This window comes from Macrosteles quadrilineatus, unplaced genomic scaffold (assembly GCF_028750875.1).
Source record: "Macrosteles quadrilineatus isolate MER2022 unplaced genomic scaffold, UCM_ALF_1.0 Scaffold_1__1_contigs__length_201487025, whole genome shotgun sequence".
Lineage (NCBI taxonomy): Eukaryota > Metazoa > Arthropoda > Insecta > Hemiptera > Cicadellidae > Macrosteles > Macrosteles quadrilineatus.
The window spans coordinates 194,784,151-194,802,484 of record NW_026542594.1 but is presented as its reverse complement, the minus strand read 5'-3'; the positions used below and the strand labels follow the sequence as shown (position 1 = coordinate 194,802,484).

General features: G+C 33.6%; 1 protein-coding gene across 1 annotated transcript in view; it reads right to left on the bottom strand.

Annotated features, from left to right (window-relative positions):
* LOC129003671 (dynactin subunit 1) overlaps positions 1–9,563 on the bottom strand; it is a 28,289-nt gene extending 18,726 nt beyond the window's left edge. Inside the window, exons 1-7 of the mRNA XM_054431973.1 lie at positions 9,490–9,563; positions 7,473–7,653; positions 6,867–7,024; positions 5,347–5,376; positions 4,287–4,334; positions 2,298–2,433; positions 1,340–1,453 (exon numbers count right to left, since the gene is read on the bottom strand). Coding sequence (XP_054287948.1) covers positions 1,340–1,453; positions 2,298–2,433; positions 4,287–4,334; positions 5,347–5,376; positions 6,867–7,024; positions 7,473–7,643 — 657 coding nt within the window. The 5' untranslated portion in view covers positions 7,644–7,653; positions 9,490–9,563. The remainder of the gene's footprint in view (positions 1–1,339; positions 1,454–2,297; positions 2,434–4,286; positions 4,335–5,346; positions 5,377–6,866; positions 7,025–7,472; positions 7,654–9,489) is intronic.
* Between the last annotated feature and the right edge of the window lie 8,771 nt (positions 9,564–18,334).

The window sequence follows — 18,334 nt, the reverse complement described above, 5'->3', positions numbered from 1 at the left end:
ACTTGAACGGAAATAGGCTATTCACAAAAGAGATATAGAGATAGATGATAGATCGGTCTAAAAATATGACATGAAAGAAAAGCAAAAACAAACTCCTAAAACAGTCGCAAGCCTTGTATATGGCTGGAAAAGGTTTTTGTGGAGAAAAAAGGAAATGTTCTACGGTGTGCGATACCATTGACTTTTGGATCCCTGTGGACATACCAACTATGTAAAAGTTTAGCCAATTTTGCATTAAAGTTAAGTGAGCCGCTCACATGACTACTGTTAAAATCCCATCGTCTATTTTGGTTTTGGATGATTAATGGTATAATAAAACTGGCTATAACTTAAACTCTTTGAACTCCATTGTTTACGTCATTTAATTAAGCCTATTATATCACTTTTCCGTTTTCTTTAAACATGCAAGTTCAAATTATTTTCAAACGAGTTTCACAAGTATACAAATACAGTAAAAATGGGCAAAAAGTACAGTTAAACCTCGTTAGTACGAACCTTAGTAAAACAAATTCCTCAATAAAACAATTTTTTTAATCCCCTTGAAACTTTCATAAAGGTTAAAAGGTCAATTGCAGAAATCACCTCTATACAACATAGTAATTATGTTAAAAACCTCTATAAGACAATTTTTTTTTGACATGGGCTAGGACTGATTAACCTCTATACAACGAATATTCTTAGCACAAATCCCCTACAAGGTGAATGCGACCTCTATAAGACGAATTTCTCATGATCTTAACCTCCATAGTACATAGTTTTCAAAACCAACAAAAGCTTGTCTCAACATGAACCCCCCTCCCCCCATCACCATCGTTTTATAGAGGTTATCTCTGAGCGAGGAGAAAGCTCTTAAACCTCGATATAACGAACCTCTTTATTAAGAACACCTCGATAATACACATTTTCCTCTACCCCTTCAAGTTCGTCTTATAGAGGTTCGACTGTAAATTCCTGATATAAGGGGCAACTTACTAAGACAATTAAATTGAGCCATAGAAAAGTTGGGTTATGTTAAAAGTGAGGTTATGTTAGGTTTATGGTAGTCTTGCGTCCTAATACATCAGCCATTGGAGTTCAAAGGGTTACCAGTGAAGGCTATCCAATATTTTCCAAAGTCAAAGGTAATACTAGCCAAAAGTGTTAAAAGATTAACATTTTAACAGCTGTGATTCAATTAGAAAAAAAGCAGCGAAAATTTAATTGAATTAAAGTTTTAGGTTGATTTTGGCTAGTTCGCACACCAAACTATTAACACCCAATCCAAAATTAAGAAATTAATCCCAAGACAGCCCAGACACAAACTATTTAGTGAAGCAGTCACAATTCTTTTGACAATTACTTGAGGCGAGGCGTTGTATTCTAAGGACATTGAGGTCCTTGGAAAAAGCTTTGATTGAGCCGGAGTGGCCGGGCTAAATTTTAACATGGGCAGACGAGACCGCTTGGCAGAGTTCTGTAACACGATGCAAAACACGCAGAAAACTAATACAGAAACAAAACATCGCGAAATAACCACTCAGACGTTGTACAGATAAAAACACAATAGTTGTTTAAATATTTCTTGTATTAGTAAATTAAGATTCAAATTAAGTTTTCTTAAAAGTACACAATAGTACTGAGTGGTTACTTTAAAAGCGACGATGCACATATACAATCACAAAAAGGTTAAGTGGATAAGCTGGCTACAGACTTTGACTGCAAAACTCCAACTGAAAAATAGCATTAGGGCAGATGTAAAGGAAATACATCACAAGTTGTGTCCTTTTTCTTGGGTTGTTTCTTCAGTGAAGAAATTTATTTTAAGTTGAAGCCAAATCTCAAATTTTGCATCCAAAGAATCTCAAGATGAGATAAAAATGTCAGGATTTGAGAATAAAGTCTTGTTTTTAGTTACAACTGCCAAAACATAATAGAATCTGAATAGTAATAGGAATATTGCAACAAACAGCTAGAAATTGACTTACAAATTGTAAAAAGTACATTATTTTTTGCATTATTTTTGTACGAACTTTAAAACAAACAGGATTGGAACGATTCTATTATCAACTAAATTTTAAGAAAATCTTAACACTTTAGTAACTCTTTTTTTCTACTCATCAAGGTTTCATTAGTTTCATTTACACTTAACGTTTCAAAACGTAAAAACGAGTTAGATTAAATCAAACTAAAGACTAGAGCATACAAGATAAAAATCTCAAACTACTGAAACAGGTAAAAAAAATATTAAAAGCACAAACAATGTGTAGAATGATCAAATTGAAGTTGTAACCATAACGCAAGAAACACTCAAACAATACCTCAATGAATGACGCCCTCTTTGAAGTAGGTTCGGACGCGTGTTGGGTATGGGTCGGAGTCGGCGCAAGTCCCGTAATGTCTTCTCGGCTTTGCAAATCTCCTCGGCTGCTTCTTGAGGAAAGCGACTGACGAGAACTAAAACAAAACAATAATATAATTTGAGAATGAAGAAGGAAACTCAACTACACTGTACGATATTATCGAAAAGGAGGAATAAGCAAATCGCTATAAGACAACGTCCCTACAATATCTGAATGATTGTTAACTAACAACTAAAAAATATTTGAGATGTGAAAGAATTTCTTCAGAAATATTCAAATAACACAACACAGATTTTTCTAAAATTGCTTTATTAGGGTATTATTTAAATATGGCCTAAACTGTTATTTTTTCAAACTAAATATTTATGTGATTGAACGCTTTTTAAAATGTTTAAAAGATAAAAGTGTATATCTTACGCAACAGGAGGAATAGACCAACTTTTACAAAACTTATATAAAAAGAATACACAAAAAAACTGTTGTTGACAAAAGTTATAACCAGGCCTAAACCATGAGTTAGATAAGTGAAAAATTCACATTTTTTGCCACAATTACAAGCGACGATGATATATCCCAAAATCGCTGTTTTGCAGATCTTTAATTTTAACAGCCATAGAAAGAATTTTTTCAGTAAAGTATTGATCGTTCTGCTACACTGCTGCCTCCCCCCCCCCTAATATATTCTAATATATTACTTGTTGGTTTTTCACTTTTAAATGTCCTTGGAGACTGACGGCCATCTTGGATTTGTCCCCTTTTCGAGCAATGATTATTTCAAACAGCCACTGAAGAGTTATTTTATTTACCATTCCAAAATAGTTGTTCAAATACCAACGTGATTGCAATCATAGACAAATAGAGTAAATATAGTGCTGCGGTTAGCATATATTCCGGCGCCCACCGCTAGGAGTGCCTTGTTGTTACGGCGCACACCTCTGCAGGCGAGGAGCGCAGGAGCCGTATGCCACCAGCTGACGATGCAGCGGTGTGCGCCGTAACTACACGGCACTCCTAGCGGTGGGCGCCAGAACCTTCCTTTGACAGTATATTTATTTATTCTATCTCTGTCGCAATTAAAATATCTAGGCTATGAGATAAGAAATTATATTTGTAGGTTTGTAATTATTTAATGAGTAAGCACACCTAAGCTCCAAGGGCTCTTAGCATGATCTGCACTAAACATTGAATGTGCAAGCAGATAAAGATGTTTTAACAGCATGCAATGAAAGTGATTTTGCATGCTTGTTTTTTTGCTTACATAAAAAAGTTTAATGCAATTCTACAGTTTAGGAAGAATACAATAACTGGCAAGTTCATGTTTTTGAATCTATACAGTAACCAGTAAACCAACTTATATAGAAAAATTTGGGTTATATTAGAAGGCGCTCCTTGTTACTAATTCACAAAACCTTCAACTCAAAATAGTTTGCCTAAAATCTTACAGTTTTATCATATTTCTAGAAATTTTTATATTCGGCAGCGATTTGTTGAGGTGCTTGCAATGTAAAGTTCACCGGTTCAATCCAAACCGAGATCAATTTCGGACAAAGATACCATTTATTGTAGGCTATCAATTAATGGGACTATATGAAAAAACTCTTAAAAATTGATAATGGTGTCGATTAACACAGTTAGCATTTTAAAAGTAAAAAAATTCTATTTCTGGTAAAAAAATTTCTTTTACAAAACAGCAGGGCAGGTATATAATATCTACATATCTACCTATACTGAACATTTAGTTTTGTCCGAGTGTAAACCTAACTGTATATAACAATGAACATACAATGGTGAATTAAACACTAAAACCACAGTGAAAGATAAAGACAAGACAATATTTTAAGCTGTACATAAATGTGAAATTTCTTTGAACATAAAGATAGATGCATAACATAAAATACACTGGTGCAGCAAACGTGGCGAGAAGAAAGCTAAATTTCAACAAACTACCTGGCTCTCGACGGAGCTTGTGTTGCTGGCGAACTTTTCCTTCGTACGCTGCCAAAAAAGTTTTAAATGATTTAATTTTATGTATAAAAAAGTAAACAGTTTTTAAGTTTTGGTTGGAAAAAATATAAGAGGGGACGGTTTTTATTCAAAAAATAAACATCATGCAATCGTTAAACTAAAATAGACCATAAATTAAAATTTGTAATTTAACTAAGAACATTGGTTTAGATTTTAATTTAACTAGGCCTACTTATAAATGAATATTTCTGTAATTTAATTTTTTACACAGTTTTGTATGGATTTATTTTAACAGCCAACTTGTCCAGGTTGACATAAATTCACCTAATTTTCTCAAATTAAAACGTTGGAAGACTCTTCTTGGGAGCCTAAGAAATATTTCATGTTTAATATAGTAAACCATCACTAATCTAAACTTAGACTACTCCTGTAGTCTTGAATCATGAAAGTCCAAATCAAACTAAATAAATGCAATATGAAGAAAGCCAGCACTATCTCAAAACCCTAGGGCACCCCTTAAAAAACTAAAAAAAACCCTAAATTTTGAAACAGCAATTTACTGCACAATTCTAATTTTGCAAAATCATATTTTTACACACTCCTGTGAAATGGTTGTACAGATTAGACAAAGTTCAACAACGGGTCACTGAATTTTCAAGTAAATGAAAATGGGCTGCAATATATAGCTCAACATGAAAATTTTAACATTATATAATGTTTTTCCAAGTGTGGTTAGTTGTCAACATGTCAAACTTGTGAGTTATTTAATAATTTTTCCAAGACTTATACCAATTTTGAATGACAAAAATATGCTCTAAATCGGCATCTAGGATCTCGGAATAGAAGTTGTCTAGTGATGACACCATACTAACATTTTACAAGTAGGCCCTATTGTTAACTCAGGTAAATGTAGATGTTAAACTTTTGATGTAGCCTACGGTGACCATTTGTTGCCTGACTAAAATTTATTAAAATTCTAAGGTTAAGATATTATGTTTAAAAATAACTACAAATTTTTAAAACAGGAAACGGTTTTGCTTACGTTGTGGGTTCGGTCCTTCTTCGGCTGGCGCTGCATTGAACAATTGCTGGTATTTAAAAAATAGTCATTGCTACAGGTAAATCTGTTGCTATTTAAATACGATACTAAAAATGGACTAAACAGCACTAAAATACAAAATATTATAAATTACATTCGTATTGCTCACATATATTACTCTCTCAACAGGTTCACTATCAGCCCTAACGCTCTTCTGTGGGGATAAAGAGATGTTTTTACAAACAATAAATACACTAAAATTCATGGAAAATTTGTGGTAGCAGAACTAAGGATTGGAATGTTAAAAACGACTACACTATAGTCCTCGCCACCCTAACTTGAGGCAGCCCAAGGCCGCAAACCCTACATCTAGTGCGGCCTTGGGCTGCCTCAAGTTAGGGTGGCGAGGACTATGACGAGCATATTAAATAAACAAAAAACTACTTTATTGAGTAAAGTTCGTCAAAATGCATCATGTTGAGTTACTAATGAATTATTTAAGCCTTCTCCATGTCGCTGCTGTTCCCAACTTTCTCTGAGGCCAAATTTCTTTCTTATCTTTGGCTTGGTCCTTGAAATATTTAGTTTTTCCTTTAATTCTTCTTCCCTCAACCTCGTTTTGAGGGTTAATTTACTCTTTTCATCCGACACGTTCTATTGAGCCTTGGGAGGGCCCTTTTTGAGAAGAGGAGCTGATTTGTGCCAAAAAATCCTCAGGACAGAGGCTATCTTTGTTAAGCCCTCAGGGGGAAATGATTTATGTTGGGTATGATCAAGGCCAATGCTAAGCCGGAGCAGACTGATACAGTTGTACGGCCGATTAGACAAACCCAGGACAGGAGCATCCTCCTTGGTAAGGCCTATGATGGGGGTTGGTCCGATTGAAGAAAGCTCTGTTGATGTCTACAGTCGAGTCCGTTCTCTTTTACAGTGCGGAAGTTAGGGAAGATGCTCAAAAAGGAAGTATACGGGATGCGCCTAGCCTATAGCACCAGACAGTACTTAGGGTAGCATAAGCTTACCGAGCAGAGCCTAAACCTGCCGTTCTGGTGGTCGCTGGAATCATCTCCGTCAAACTTAGGCAGCGGAGAGGAAGGCAATTCAGCGGCAAAGGGGTGGACAAGGCAACACAGGGGCATACATGCAAATACCGGCTTTGGCAGGAGAGCTGGTAACAGAAGACACGGGTAAGCCGCACTAGGCGACTGATTCACCCAAGTCTAGCCTAGGGTAATTTGGTGGAGTGGAGGTGGATCACCTCACCTCACCTAGTTTCCGACAGGCCACAATCATTTTCAGTCATACCAATTGTACCTGTTCGGAATTGGCAAAGTTGTGTCACCTGATTGCATTTTATTTCATGTTTTTTTTTTACATTAAACAGCCTAACCTAGCTTAACCTAAAAAATGTAATCCATTATAGGTAAGTAATTGTATAGAGAAAATAGCTACAGCTAACAATATCCAACAATAGCCAGTAGTCATATACTGACTACAAATATATTTATAATCTAATAACCAACCTGGAAAGGCGAGATCGTAAGCCTGACCGAGGCATGTCGTCACCCGGCGAGGTTGCCGTAGAACACGCCGGACTCGGCACAACTTCAACTCGGTTACCAAATTCGTCTATTAGAGCAAGCTGCGTCTGACGTACAAATGTACCGTGGTTGTCTCGGCACTGAAAACAAACAATGAAATCAATGTAGGCCTAGTTAAAAATTAAACTACAATCTCCCACTGAAGATTGAAATGCTAACTATAGTAGTATTAAGACGTCTACTTAGTAGGCATAATAATTTGTCAACATGTTTAAAAAGCCTGGTAAAAGCAAAAACCATCCCACTAGGTAAAAAATATATTAAAATTGAACGGAATTGACGGATATATTTTTTTAAGTTCTTTTCCCTAAGTCGTGCTGTTGGATATTTTTTATATTTACTGAGTTTACAAGGTTTACGATAAAAATCTTAGTAGGCCTAAATAAATATTTTTACCTTTGAAATAATTAGGCCTACAATATTTTTTTTCCTAAAAATAAAAACTTGGCGTAGTTAATAAATTAAAAAACAATGTGAGGTAAAAAAAACATTTAAAATGAGTAGCTGAGAAAGAAGCTTTGAACTTACTTGAAAATAAGTTTTTCCTTGAACTGTGCCATTGTTCTTGCCTTTAGCTTCATCAAGGACAACACCGACCCATTTCCCAGTAGCAAACCCAGTAGTTCCAAGATAAGCTACTTCACCTTGGACTCCTTTTCCGACTACTTCAACACGAGAGCCTATTTGAAGACTTGCCATAGTTTTGTCACTAAAAAGTTAGAAACAAATTAAGTTAATGATTGCGTTTACACCAGAGTTAGGAACACGTGTTTACAACTAATGTTCCTAAAAAAACAACAAACACTTCTTTTGGAACAGAAACATTTTGATGTTAGAAACAGTTTTTTAGTGTTTGAAAATATTAAAGGACGGGTGTACTTATTAGCCTATTTTCTTTCCTTGAAAGAAATTTGTGTATTCCATACACCAGCTGTTAGCTGCTAATAGATACCTAGAGTTGTTGTGATATCAGCAATCTATCGATATTCGATATCGATTCCAGCCTATAATATCGATATCACAATAATATCGTAGCAAAATTAGCCTTATATTGATAGGTATTGTTAATATCGAATATCAATATTACTTTGGAGGAATCTACTTGAGCTTGCTTAGGATTTTTGATTAGGCCTTCTGTCAGGAAATCTTTTTGACACATACTTAACACTTTAGTACCTGTTGAGTGTTATTACTTTCTATTTATAATGTCTGCATAGGCTAGTTTCTACTTTGCTTGTTACAGTAATGTGCTTTTGCAAATCTTGGCTTTAAATTTATTGATCAATAAAGAATCTGAATCTGATTAAAAAAATATATTAAATGCTACACTACACAAGACCTTAAAACACATAGTCAAATATTAAAATAAATTTTAAGATAATCACAATGAAAATCAATAATATTAACAATAAATTGAACAAGGTTAAGTTAGCACTGGTGGACTGTGTTGTAGGCTATAACCAAAGACTACGGCATGTGAGCTCTGACAACGGACAAGTGGAAGTTACAGCGAAATAAGACTCCAGCAATAAAAATCCTTCTACCACACAAACAATATACGGGTAAGCAGCTAGTCCCATATTAATGGGGATTTTATCTTGTAAGTTACATAACTGAACTCGATGAGAAGATATGTAGATATCGTTAAATCTTTACCTAAACCCTGGATTAAACATACTCCCATGTTCAATCTATGCCTAAACTTAGAAAATTCAACATCGATAACCGTTATCGATTAACTTCTTCCGATGTCACGATAATATCAAAAACCCAATATCGATACAATATTGGAAATATAGAAACAAAAATATTGATAAGTTATGCGATATCGATAATATCACAATATATACCTACCGGAAGTGGGTACAGTTTCTTAACTGGGCTATGCTAATATCGATTGAAACTATCGAATTGAAAATATTGATTAATAATCAATATTTTTAAATATATCTATTATAAAATTTAACTATCATAACCTAACCTAACCAACCAAACTTGCTGATGGTGAAAATATCGCATGAAAGTTTACTAATCGAATCGATATTAGCACAGCCCAGTTAAGAAACTGTACCCCAGGAAGTTATTTAGGTCTAAGTTATATCAAGTTCTTAGGGTAATATCCAAAACAGGAACAAATTCTGTTATTTATCAAACCAAAATTAATTCTAAGCCAATTTGTGAAGGGGCCTTGTCTTATCTGGTCTTATCTTGTCTTATCTTGTAATAACAGGTAATAAGTTAGGGATTGTAGATATATTTATGAGTATAATGACACTACTAACAATAACAAAACTATATAGGCATAAAACTTAGCTAAGTTTTCCTACGACGGCTTAAAACCTTTATTTAAAATTGTTTAATATTTAAGTTACAAGAGTTAGAACATCGAAAACCTAACCTCAATATAGCCTAGTTACACTAGAGACTGGTCCTAGTCCAAATAATTTAGTTTTAATTTACTAAGCAAGTCACTAATTTTTCCACATGGGAATGACAAAATCTTACACACAAATGCTAGGCCTTATATCTGGGATATTATGTTTACCTTGCACAGTAATATAGTTTAACTTCAGCAGAAATTACCACTAACCAGTTCCTCCCTAAGGAGAAATTTCGATATGGACAAATGACAAATGCAAATGACAAATTGAGATTGACAGTGACACTGACATTTGCCAGTTGTTGACTGACAAAGTTTTTTTTTTCAATTTGTTTATTGTCTTAGTGAGGTGGCTTAATTTTGTTTCATGAAACACAGAAGTTCGCTATGACTCCGCCTTGTATTTCTCAGTTTAATAACTAGAGTGGTTTGGTTGCATTAAAATAAAATGATGCGCGTTATCATTGCAAATAAGGGGTTTGATTTTGTTTTCACTTTTCAAATGTTCACAATTAAATTTCCTTGTGTATAATATTTTAAAATGTATAAGATGTAAATGTATTATCTTTGATTTTACACGTGAGAGGGTTCTGAGAAAAAGATAAAACCATGTAAAACAATTATGTTTATTTTTTCAGTATACATTTTGTAATGCATCCGGCGATATAGTACAGTATAGTGAGTGGTTTGCGTCAAATTAAAATTGGTGCATGTCATACATTTATGAGATAGGTATTACTTATAATTGCTTGCCATATTTGATCAGATAGATTGCCACTGACAAGCATCTAATCTAATGTACTGTAATTTTTCACTGAATTAATTCGACAGCAAAACTACGTACATCCAGCGATCCAAAGGCTTGTGCGCAAATAGCTCAGCTGACACATTATCCTGTACCATGAATTTAGGTACTGTGTTTTTTTTCACTTCTGGTAAGATTTTTTTCTTTACTTACTCATATAAATAATTATCCTTTTCATAGTTTCTAAGTTTTAGTGTTTAATCTATATATTTAATACGCTAGGCATATTTTTGTCATAATTGTTTTGGAGTGGTGGTGCTGGTGCTACCGATCACCATGTCCAAAAGTGTCGTTAGAAAGGTCTTGGCATGTAGGTTTGCCATCAAACAAAATTACTTTGGAATTCCATCAGGGCTCTGCCCCAGTAGCCTTCAAAGTTCCCATGTTATTCATAGGGAGAAAATGTTTGTTTACATTTGAACAGATGAATACTTTCAAATTGACACTAATATTTAAAACAGCTGGTTATACTAAAATTTTGCACAAAATCAAAATATAACCAAAAATACGTACTGGAGTCTAAACCTTCGCTGTCTCATCGCGATGTTGTCCCCTGGCGCTGCGGAGTGGGGGAAATGATTCTCCCTCCACCTCCCCTCTAGATGGCGTCCAAACAAGCCCGCGTTGTTTTACATGCATAAATCTATGCTGCAGTTTTTCAATAAGTTAAAAAATGAATATTTATGAAATTAAACTGTCATAAACTAACCTAACCAACCAAACTTGCAGATTATATAAAAAAGATTTAAAATAAAAATCTAATGAAGGTTTACTAATCGAAAAAATAGTTCTGTTCATAAAATAAAATTATAAATGCCTTAAATTCAATTTTATAATTTATTTACTATAAAATTAAACTGTCATAACCTAACCAAACCAACCAAACTTGCTGATAATGAAAAAATCGAACGAAGGTTTACTAATAGAAAAAAAAAATAGTTCTAATAACAAATTAAACTGTCATAACCTAACCAAACTTGCTGATCATGCAAAAATCTTAGACAAAATGTTAGTGTTACCGAGAGGATTCGAACCTGGTACCTTTACATTGTCAGCCCGGCACGTAATCCATTAGACCACCGAGGCCGATGGCTACTTACCGTATCGTTGTGGTAATGGTGTTCCCTCAGCCAATAGAATGCTGTGCTTCCCCCACTCCGCAGTGCCAGGGGACAACATCGTGATGAGTTAGCGAAGGTTTAGACTCCAGTTAAATACGTTGGACTTAATGGAGACTATAAGACGTTGACCAGGATGGCCAATAGGAGGAGGTCAACAAATTTTATAACTGGTAGACGAGAACGAAATACAAATAATACTATTGTCGTTGATAGCCGAATACAGCAAGCACCCTTCCGTGTTGGGTTTAAGTGTGCTCTCCAACAGCCGCCTGAAAATTTCACATTCAATTTAGGACTGTTGGATAATCGCTGCATAAGCTGTTGATTTTGGAAGACAAGGAGGCGGGTAAGACTACATCGGAAACAGAAGAGAGGAGATATTAGATGAGTGGCAAATGCGATGGGAGCAGAGTGTTTTATGTTAACGTTTCAAAGGTAAACTTTCGTATGTATACCTAACATCAGAAAGAGACTGGAACAAGATTATTCAAGAAAATTTCAAGGCAATTTTGTGAAGATTTCACATGGTGGAAGAGGAAGTATGTAGATGTGAAGAAATAAAAACTAATAGCCACGTATTTATAAATTGTTCACTTCAGGAAACAAATAGGAGAGAACAGGAATAAGCCTTGGATAGGTCTAGAGATGAGAAAATAAAACATGATGAGTGACAAGGAAACAATTGAGACGTTTAGAAAAGTAGCTAGGGAAATAGGAAAAACCAGGGATACATACAGGCGTTAAAGTTCGAAAAAAAACAAAACTAAGAAAGAAAAGGAATGAAAACTTGCTCATGAAGGGGAGAGGAAAGGTTATAGCGAATCTCAATGATCCCTATTGCTCAGGGCGGTATGGGGAAGGGAGTCGTGCTGTTAGGCTTTTGGACACATAATGTGTCTGGAAACCTAATGCGGCTATGAGTAAGGCTATTTATAGAAAACACTATTTACATTAAATGTTGATTATATCGATCTGTTATGTAGGCTACATCTTGAGTATTTTCATAATCTTTGAGTCAAATATTTTAAAGTCATCAGAAATTATCACTGTTATTAGTTTTAAAATAGGTAATGCCTGTAATACCATAGATAAAACATACTCCCTTTGTAGATTTCTCATCCTCATGGAACAGCTGAAGACAATTTTATTGTTAGTTCTGTACGGTTTTCTGTAGAGGTCGTGTTTTGTTTACAATTTGTTTCCCGTTATTACAGCCATTTAAAACCTCTTTTAACCAAATAATACGATCTAATCATAAACAATAACCTGTCCCCTAGATATATAACCAAACAGTAAAGCACAAATCAAGTAATTAACCCTAAAATAATAGAAACAAAGTTTCGTCGACACTAGCGCCCATGTGTCACGTACATGAACTAGACACGAAAAACGTGCTTCAAAATTTACAATGGGATGAGAAGTCTACTTGTGTTGGTTAGTCTATGGTAATACTTAGCAATTGCTCGAATTCGAGCAACAGGTACACTAGTTTAATACAAATTAAGTTTTTCTTTGTGTTGTTTTTAGCAAACTTCCCATATAGGGAGTACGTTATTACCGTAAGACTCATGGTAGGACCTAGACCCTTGACAAATTTACTTTTTCCATTTTGATGTCCCCAGAGGCCAAAAACACCATCTGTGAGTGTGTCCGTTAGCACGATAGTTTTATCAAAAATGATCAGATTTTTATGAATTTGGTTTTAAAGTGTAAACCTACGTGTATTCAGACTAGTTCGCGAACCAGCATGATTGGACCAGGGAACACGCTGTGGCTTCTAAACAAGAAACTTAAAAGAAAAAATGTAACGCAATAAACGCCTTTTAAATTAAATTTAAATTCTAAATAACTTCTTGATCAGCTTTGTACGTGTTATTAAATTTATGGAAAGTAAATAAAAGAAACGTCTTATAACACTTAAAACATATATTTACTTTACGCTTATACTATTACTCACAAACGGTAAATATACAAAAAAGATTGTAAGTGGTGATCGATTTCTATTGGACACTCCAATCATCATCAGACCCAATTACCATATTTTTTGTATATTTACCGTCTTGTGAGTAACAGTATAAGCGTAAATATATGTTTTAAGAGTTATACGTTTCTTTTATTTACTTTCCGTAAATTTACATTCTATAAAACAATCATAAAATACAAGGTGGCCCTTAAAAAATTTCGAAGCCATCTACCATGTAAAATTGTGAACATTTTTGAAATAATGGAAATTCACATTTTTTATGTTGGGTATATGAAAATAGTGAAGTTTAATGTTTAATTTAACGTTTTCTCTAAATCAGGTGATAGATTCTGTTCAGAGATACCAATATTGGCACAGTTAAGTTGTCCTGTATTTTCGTATCTACTTTTTTACCAATATTTATTGGCCTCTGGGGGCATCAAAATGTAAAAGTAGATCGGACCCAAGACTATGTCATGCCGCACAACATAAGTTTGATCAAATACACACAAAAATTGTAACTGATTAGTTCTATCTATGGTTCTACTAGCAGAGTACCCGTACTTCGTACGGGGTTGGCATATAAGTATAAAATGCTTATTGCAGTTATACTCGAGCTTTACGTTTGCAATGGGGGAGGCCACAGTTTAGCCATAATGTTCTACCACTTCACCTAAACAATAGAGAAAAATAAACTAATTCGAAAAATATTACAAATTATTTATGAAATTAAAAACATATAATTGTAAACAATCCTACTTTGACAGTTCTCATTGTGTATCACAGTTTTTTTTTTTTTTTTTTTTTTTTTTTTTTTTGCCGCTTAGTTCAAAGTAGCTGTTTTCATAAATGCAATAAAAATAATAGTGCTTCACCCTGTTGGTAAATCTTATAAATTTTTAACGCTTTTTCATATCATAGAACCAACCTTTTAAGTTGAAACAGCTGACTAAATTCTTTAATTCCCTTTAAATGTGAATACTCATAAGGTTAACATGGAGAACTACAGAGCCACTGGGGCGGAGCCCGAAAGGATTTTTGAGATAAGAATATGCCTATATGTTAATCGGGAATGTGAGCTATCATCATGCCAAATTTCAGCCCAATCCGTTCAGTAGTTAATGCGTGATTGAACTTCAAACAAACAAACAAACACACAAACTTTCACATTTATAATATTAGTAAGATAAGATAAGATATAACACAAACACTCAAGTATCTTTACATGTGTGTGGTTATTATTTAAACGTCACAGCAAACCGTGGGCAAAATTATACAACATCAAGATGTCTTCTTGTAGTATCCAAAGTCAACGACTGTACGGTGGTCAGTACGATCGACAGACGTGATGTCTGGTTTTCGTCCAGTTATGTTTACAATATAAATTACTGTTTACCGCCAGATTGTGTGACCGGCGTCCCTTTCCCGCCAATAAACACCGCCTTGCTGGCTTCATGTCGGCTTGTTTTGTTGATCAAATCAAGAATTGTCGTTTAATCTTCTGGTTGACTGTAATTTCTCAAACTTTAAACCCCCGTTGCAGCAAACCATGTCCATTTCATGAAAGTTTTTCGTCGTATTAGTTTTTATTAAATTAATTTAATCGTAACAATTCAAGCACTCAATGTCTAAAAAATGCTTGTCTGCAGTGTTTCTTAATTTTACTACGTATTGTAATTTATTTTTCATTTTGTTGAGTCAGTCATAGTTTTATTATTTCTTAAATTCTGTGACCGAAAAGTCTGGGTAATTTCCTAATGTTGCTATGAAAAAGAGGTAAATGTAAGTACAATTTTCTCTGGTAAATACAGTGGCTTATAATGAAGTTAATTTCAAAATATGCTTGACAAAGAAGCAAATTGCAAAAAATAACTCTATTTCAAGTAAGATGTATTTGCCAAGTCAAAGCATCAATGCAAATTATAGGAAATTTGCATACTGTTTCTATTTTTTATTGGGAGTTTAAAGTATTTCATACTAGCAGAGTACCCGTCCTTCGTACGGGGTTGGCATATAAGTTTAAATTGCATATTGCAGTTACAGTAAACTCAAGCTTTGCGTTTGCAATGGGGGAGGACAAAGTTTGATAAAATTTGCTTCTTTAAATTGACGGTATACTATGGTATTACACATCTACCATAGCCATAATGTTCTACCTCTTCACCTAAACAATAGAGAAAAAAAAGTATTACAAATTAATAAGTAACTAACTGTAAACAATCCTACTTTGACAGTTCTCATTGCGTATCACAGTTGTTTGTTGCTGCTTAGTTCAAATTAGCTGTTTTTATAAACGCAAAAAAAATATAGTGCTGCACCCTGTTGGTAAATCGTATAACTTTTTAATGCTTTTGTATATCATAGAACCAACTTTTTAGTTGAAACAGCTGACTAAATTCTTTAATTCCATTTAAATATGAATACTCATAAGGTTAACATGGGGAACTACAGAGCCACTGGGGCGGAGCCCGAAGGGATTTTTGAGATAAGAATATGCCTATATGTTAATCGGGAATGTAAGCTATCATCATGCCAAATTTCAGCCAAATCCATCCAGTGGTTTATGCGTGATTGACCTTCAAACAAACAAACAAACAAACAAACAAACAAACACACAAACTTTCACATTTATAATATTAGTAAGATTACCGTACTTATTCTTAGAGTGACATTTTGTAATTTTGCAACACCAATCTAATTTAAAACTGCGCGTTGTAGGCGAACAGTTTATACTTGTATCGTGTTGTCGAAATGCATCACTATCTTTATCTAAGTGTTTATATTTATAATAACTAAGTTTTAATATTTATTAAGAAGATCTTCGTTTATAAAATAACGTGGAATAAAAGATTTGAACATGAGGTAAAAGACTTTTTAACTATCAAATAATAAAATGAGTATAATCCATACAGTAAGCCCTAATACTTCAGAAGTTACAATTGTTTTTTGTTGTTTTAAACAATTTAAACAAATGACTCTATCTCGTAAGAATGGTTTAAAAGATTGTCAAATTGGATTTCGGAAAATTTATAAAAATATTTCTACAATGTTTGCTAGATGTTTTAGATTTTTTAAACATTGTAAACACTCTAACATCGTTAGCAAGTTTGTTATTCTGAAAATAAAAAATATTGTAAAAACGTTGCTTAAATTAATTTACTGATTGACAATTTTAACTTAATTTTTTAAACCAGAACCACTGATGATTACTGATTTGTAGACCTTCGATAATACTTCGCCCAATACAATAGTTCTGGACCTATCAGACAAACACATTGTAAAAGATTATTTTAGCAAAAACCTTTGACTAGCTCTGAGTACACTAATGATTTTCCTCTATCGAAGCTTGGTCCACTGATACTGTTTATAGCAAACACCCTAAATGTTTGTGAAAAGGGTCTATAAATCTGTAAATGATAAATATGTTGACGACAAACAGGGGTAATGATTAGGCATCAAGTTTCAAACCCACGGCCATCAATTAAGCGAGCACACATCAAACAGGCAGTGATCGACGATCTAGATGGCAGTGGCGGTTGTGACGTCAGGGACAATCGGGTCTACTAGCATTGAATATAGATTCTACAATATATATATATATATATAAAGTAGTTTTTTGCATTAACGTAATAATGTGCTGTTGTTGATTTATATTTTCAATATTCTATCCTACAATTCGTTTTATGTATTTATTTTTAGTTCCATTATTGATTTTCACTTTCATCAGTGCAAAAATATAACCCCCCAAAATAAAACACACATTTGTGAACACAGCTTTATTTGAACACTTATAAAGAAACAATTATACTCATCTATGTTTATCTTTGGAAAGGGAGGAAGTATCTACAACTAAACATTAAAACTTAATAACTATATCATCATTAAAACATAAATAGATACACTAAAATGGCATATAGTTAGGATAGCCTGAAAAAAATAACATTATCCTACTATTAACAATTACGAATGTAAAATTATTAAGTACATTTCAAAGGCTGCAAATTTATTTGCATATCCCTTAACTACGTATACAATGGTATCCAGGCACAACATATACAGGCACAACAATAGCTTATATTATACAAACAATACAGAGTCTAAAGAAAATATAAATGAAACTATAAAAAAAAAACTTAATGAAAAACAAATCTGAGAATTAAATTAAAATAGAGATATTTTCAACTTGCTTGTAATTTATTTCATGGAGTTAAGCTTTTAACTAATTATTTTACTAGGATCGTTGGGTCAATGATTACTAAGCATTACATATTTAAAAAAAAATTATTTGCTTGCGAAAAAAATAACATCCCAATTTCCGTCACTCCTAATTGCGTTACTAGCGATTATATTTTACTAAATACCAACGTGGAACGGAATTGAAATTAAAATTATAATATGGAAAATACATTAAATACATTAAACAAAATATGTATTATTTGAAAACTCCTAGAATCTCTCTATTGCTTCGGCATGTTCAACGAAATATTAATGTACAACAATTAATAGCTTATTAGTAATACGTCCATAATAAGTACACGTTTGTTGAAATAAATCATAACGTTGTAAGAATAACATATTTCATCACTAGGGCGTAAAAAAGACTCTTTTCGACGCGAGCTCAAGATTAAAGTGAATTACCTATATTTTTCGCCATATTGCACTAATATTTAAACAAACTATGTTACAAAAACGAAAATACTTTTAATACCTATAAAGATAACCCATCAAAACGTAAAAAATAACACATAACTCATACTTTCATATCATAGACATAACGCATAATACGATGCGAAGAGAGAAAATTGAATTTCGGCACTGGTTGAATCTGTGTGTGGACCATTCAGCTGTGTTCTATCTTTATAAAACGTTGGCTAAAATGGTACCGTTGGGATATACCTTGGTACAATACAATTTGGTTTTAGATTTAACAGAAAAATGGAGAAATGTATTTCAGGTATTGTTCCTATCACTGAGCTCAGATACAACTGGAGGAAGCACTGAGAAAATTGTTATACGTTAGCCGCTATTATTACTAGGGTTAAAATACATTAGTATATTGGAGCTCGAGGAATATGGGATTGTGGGATTTTAATAAAGTCGACGAGCTGGTTGATTCCTCTA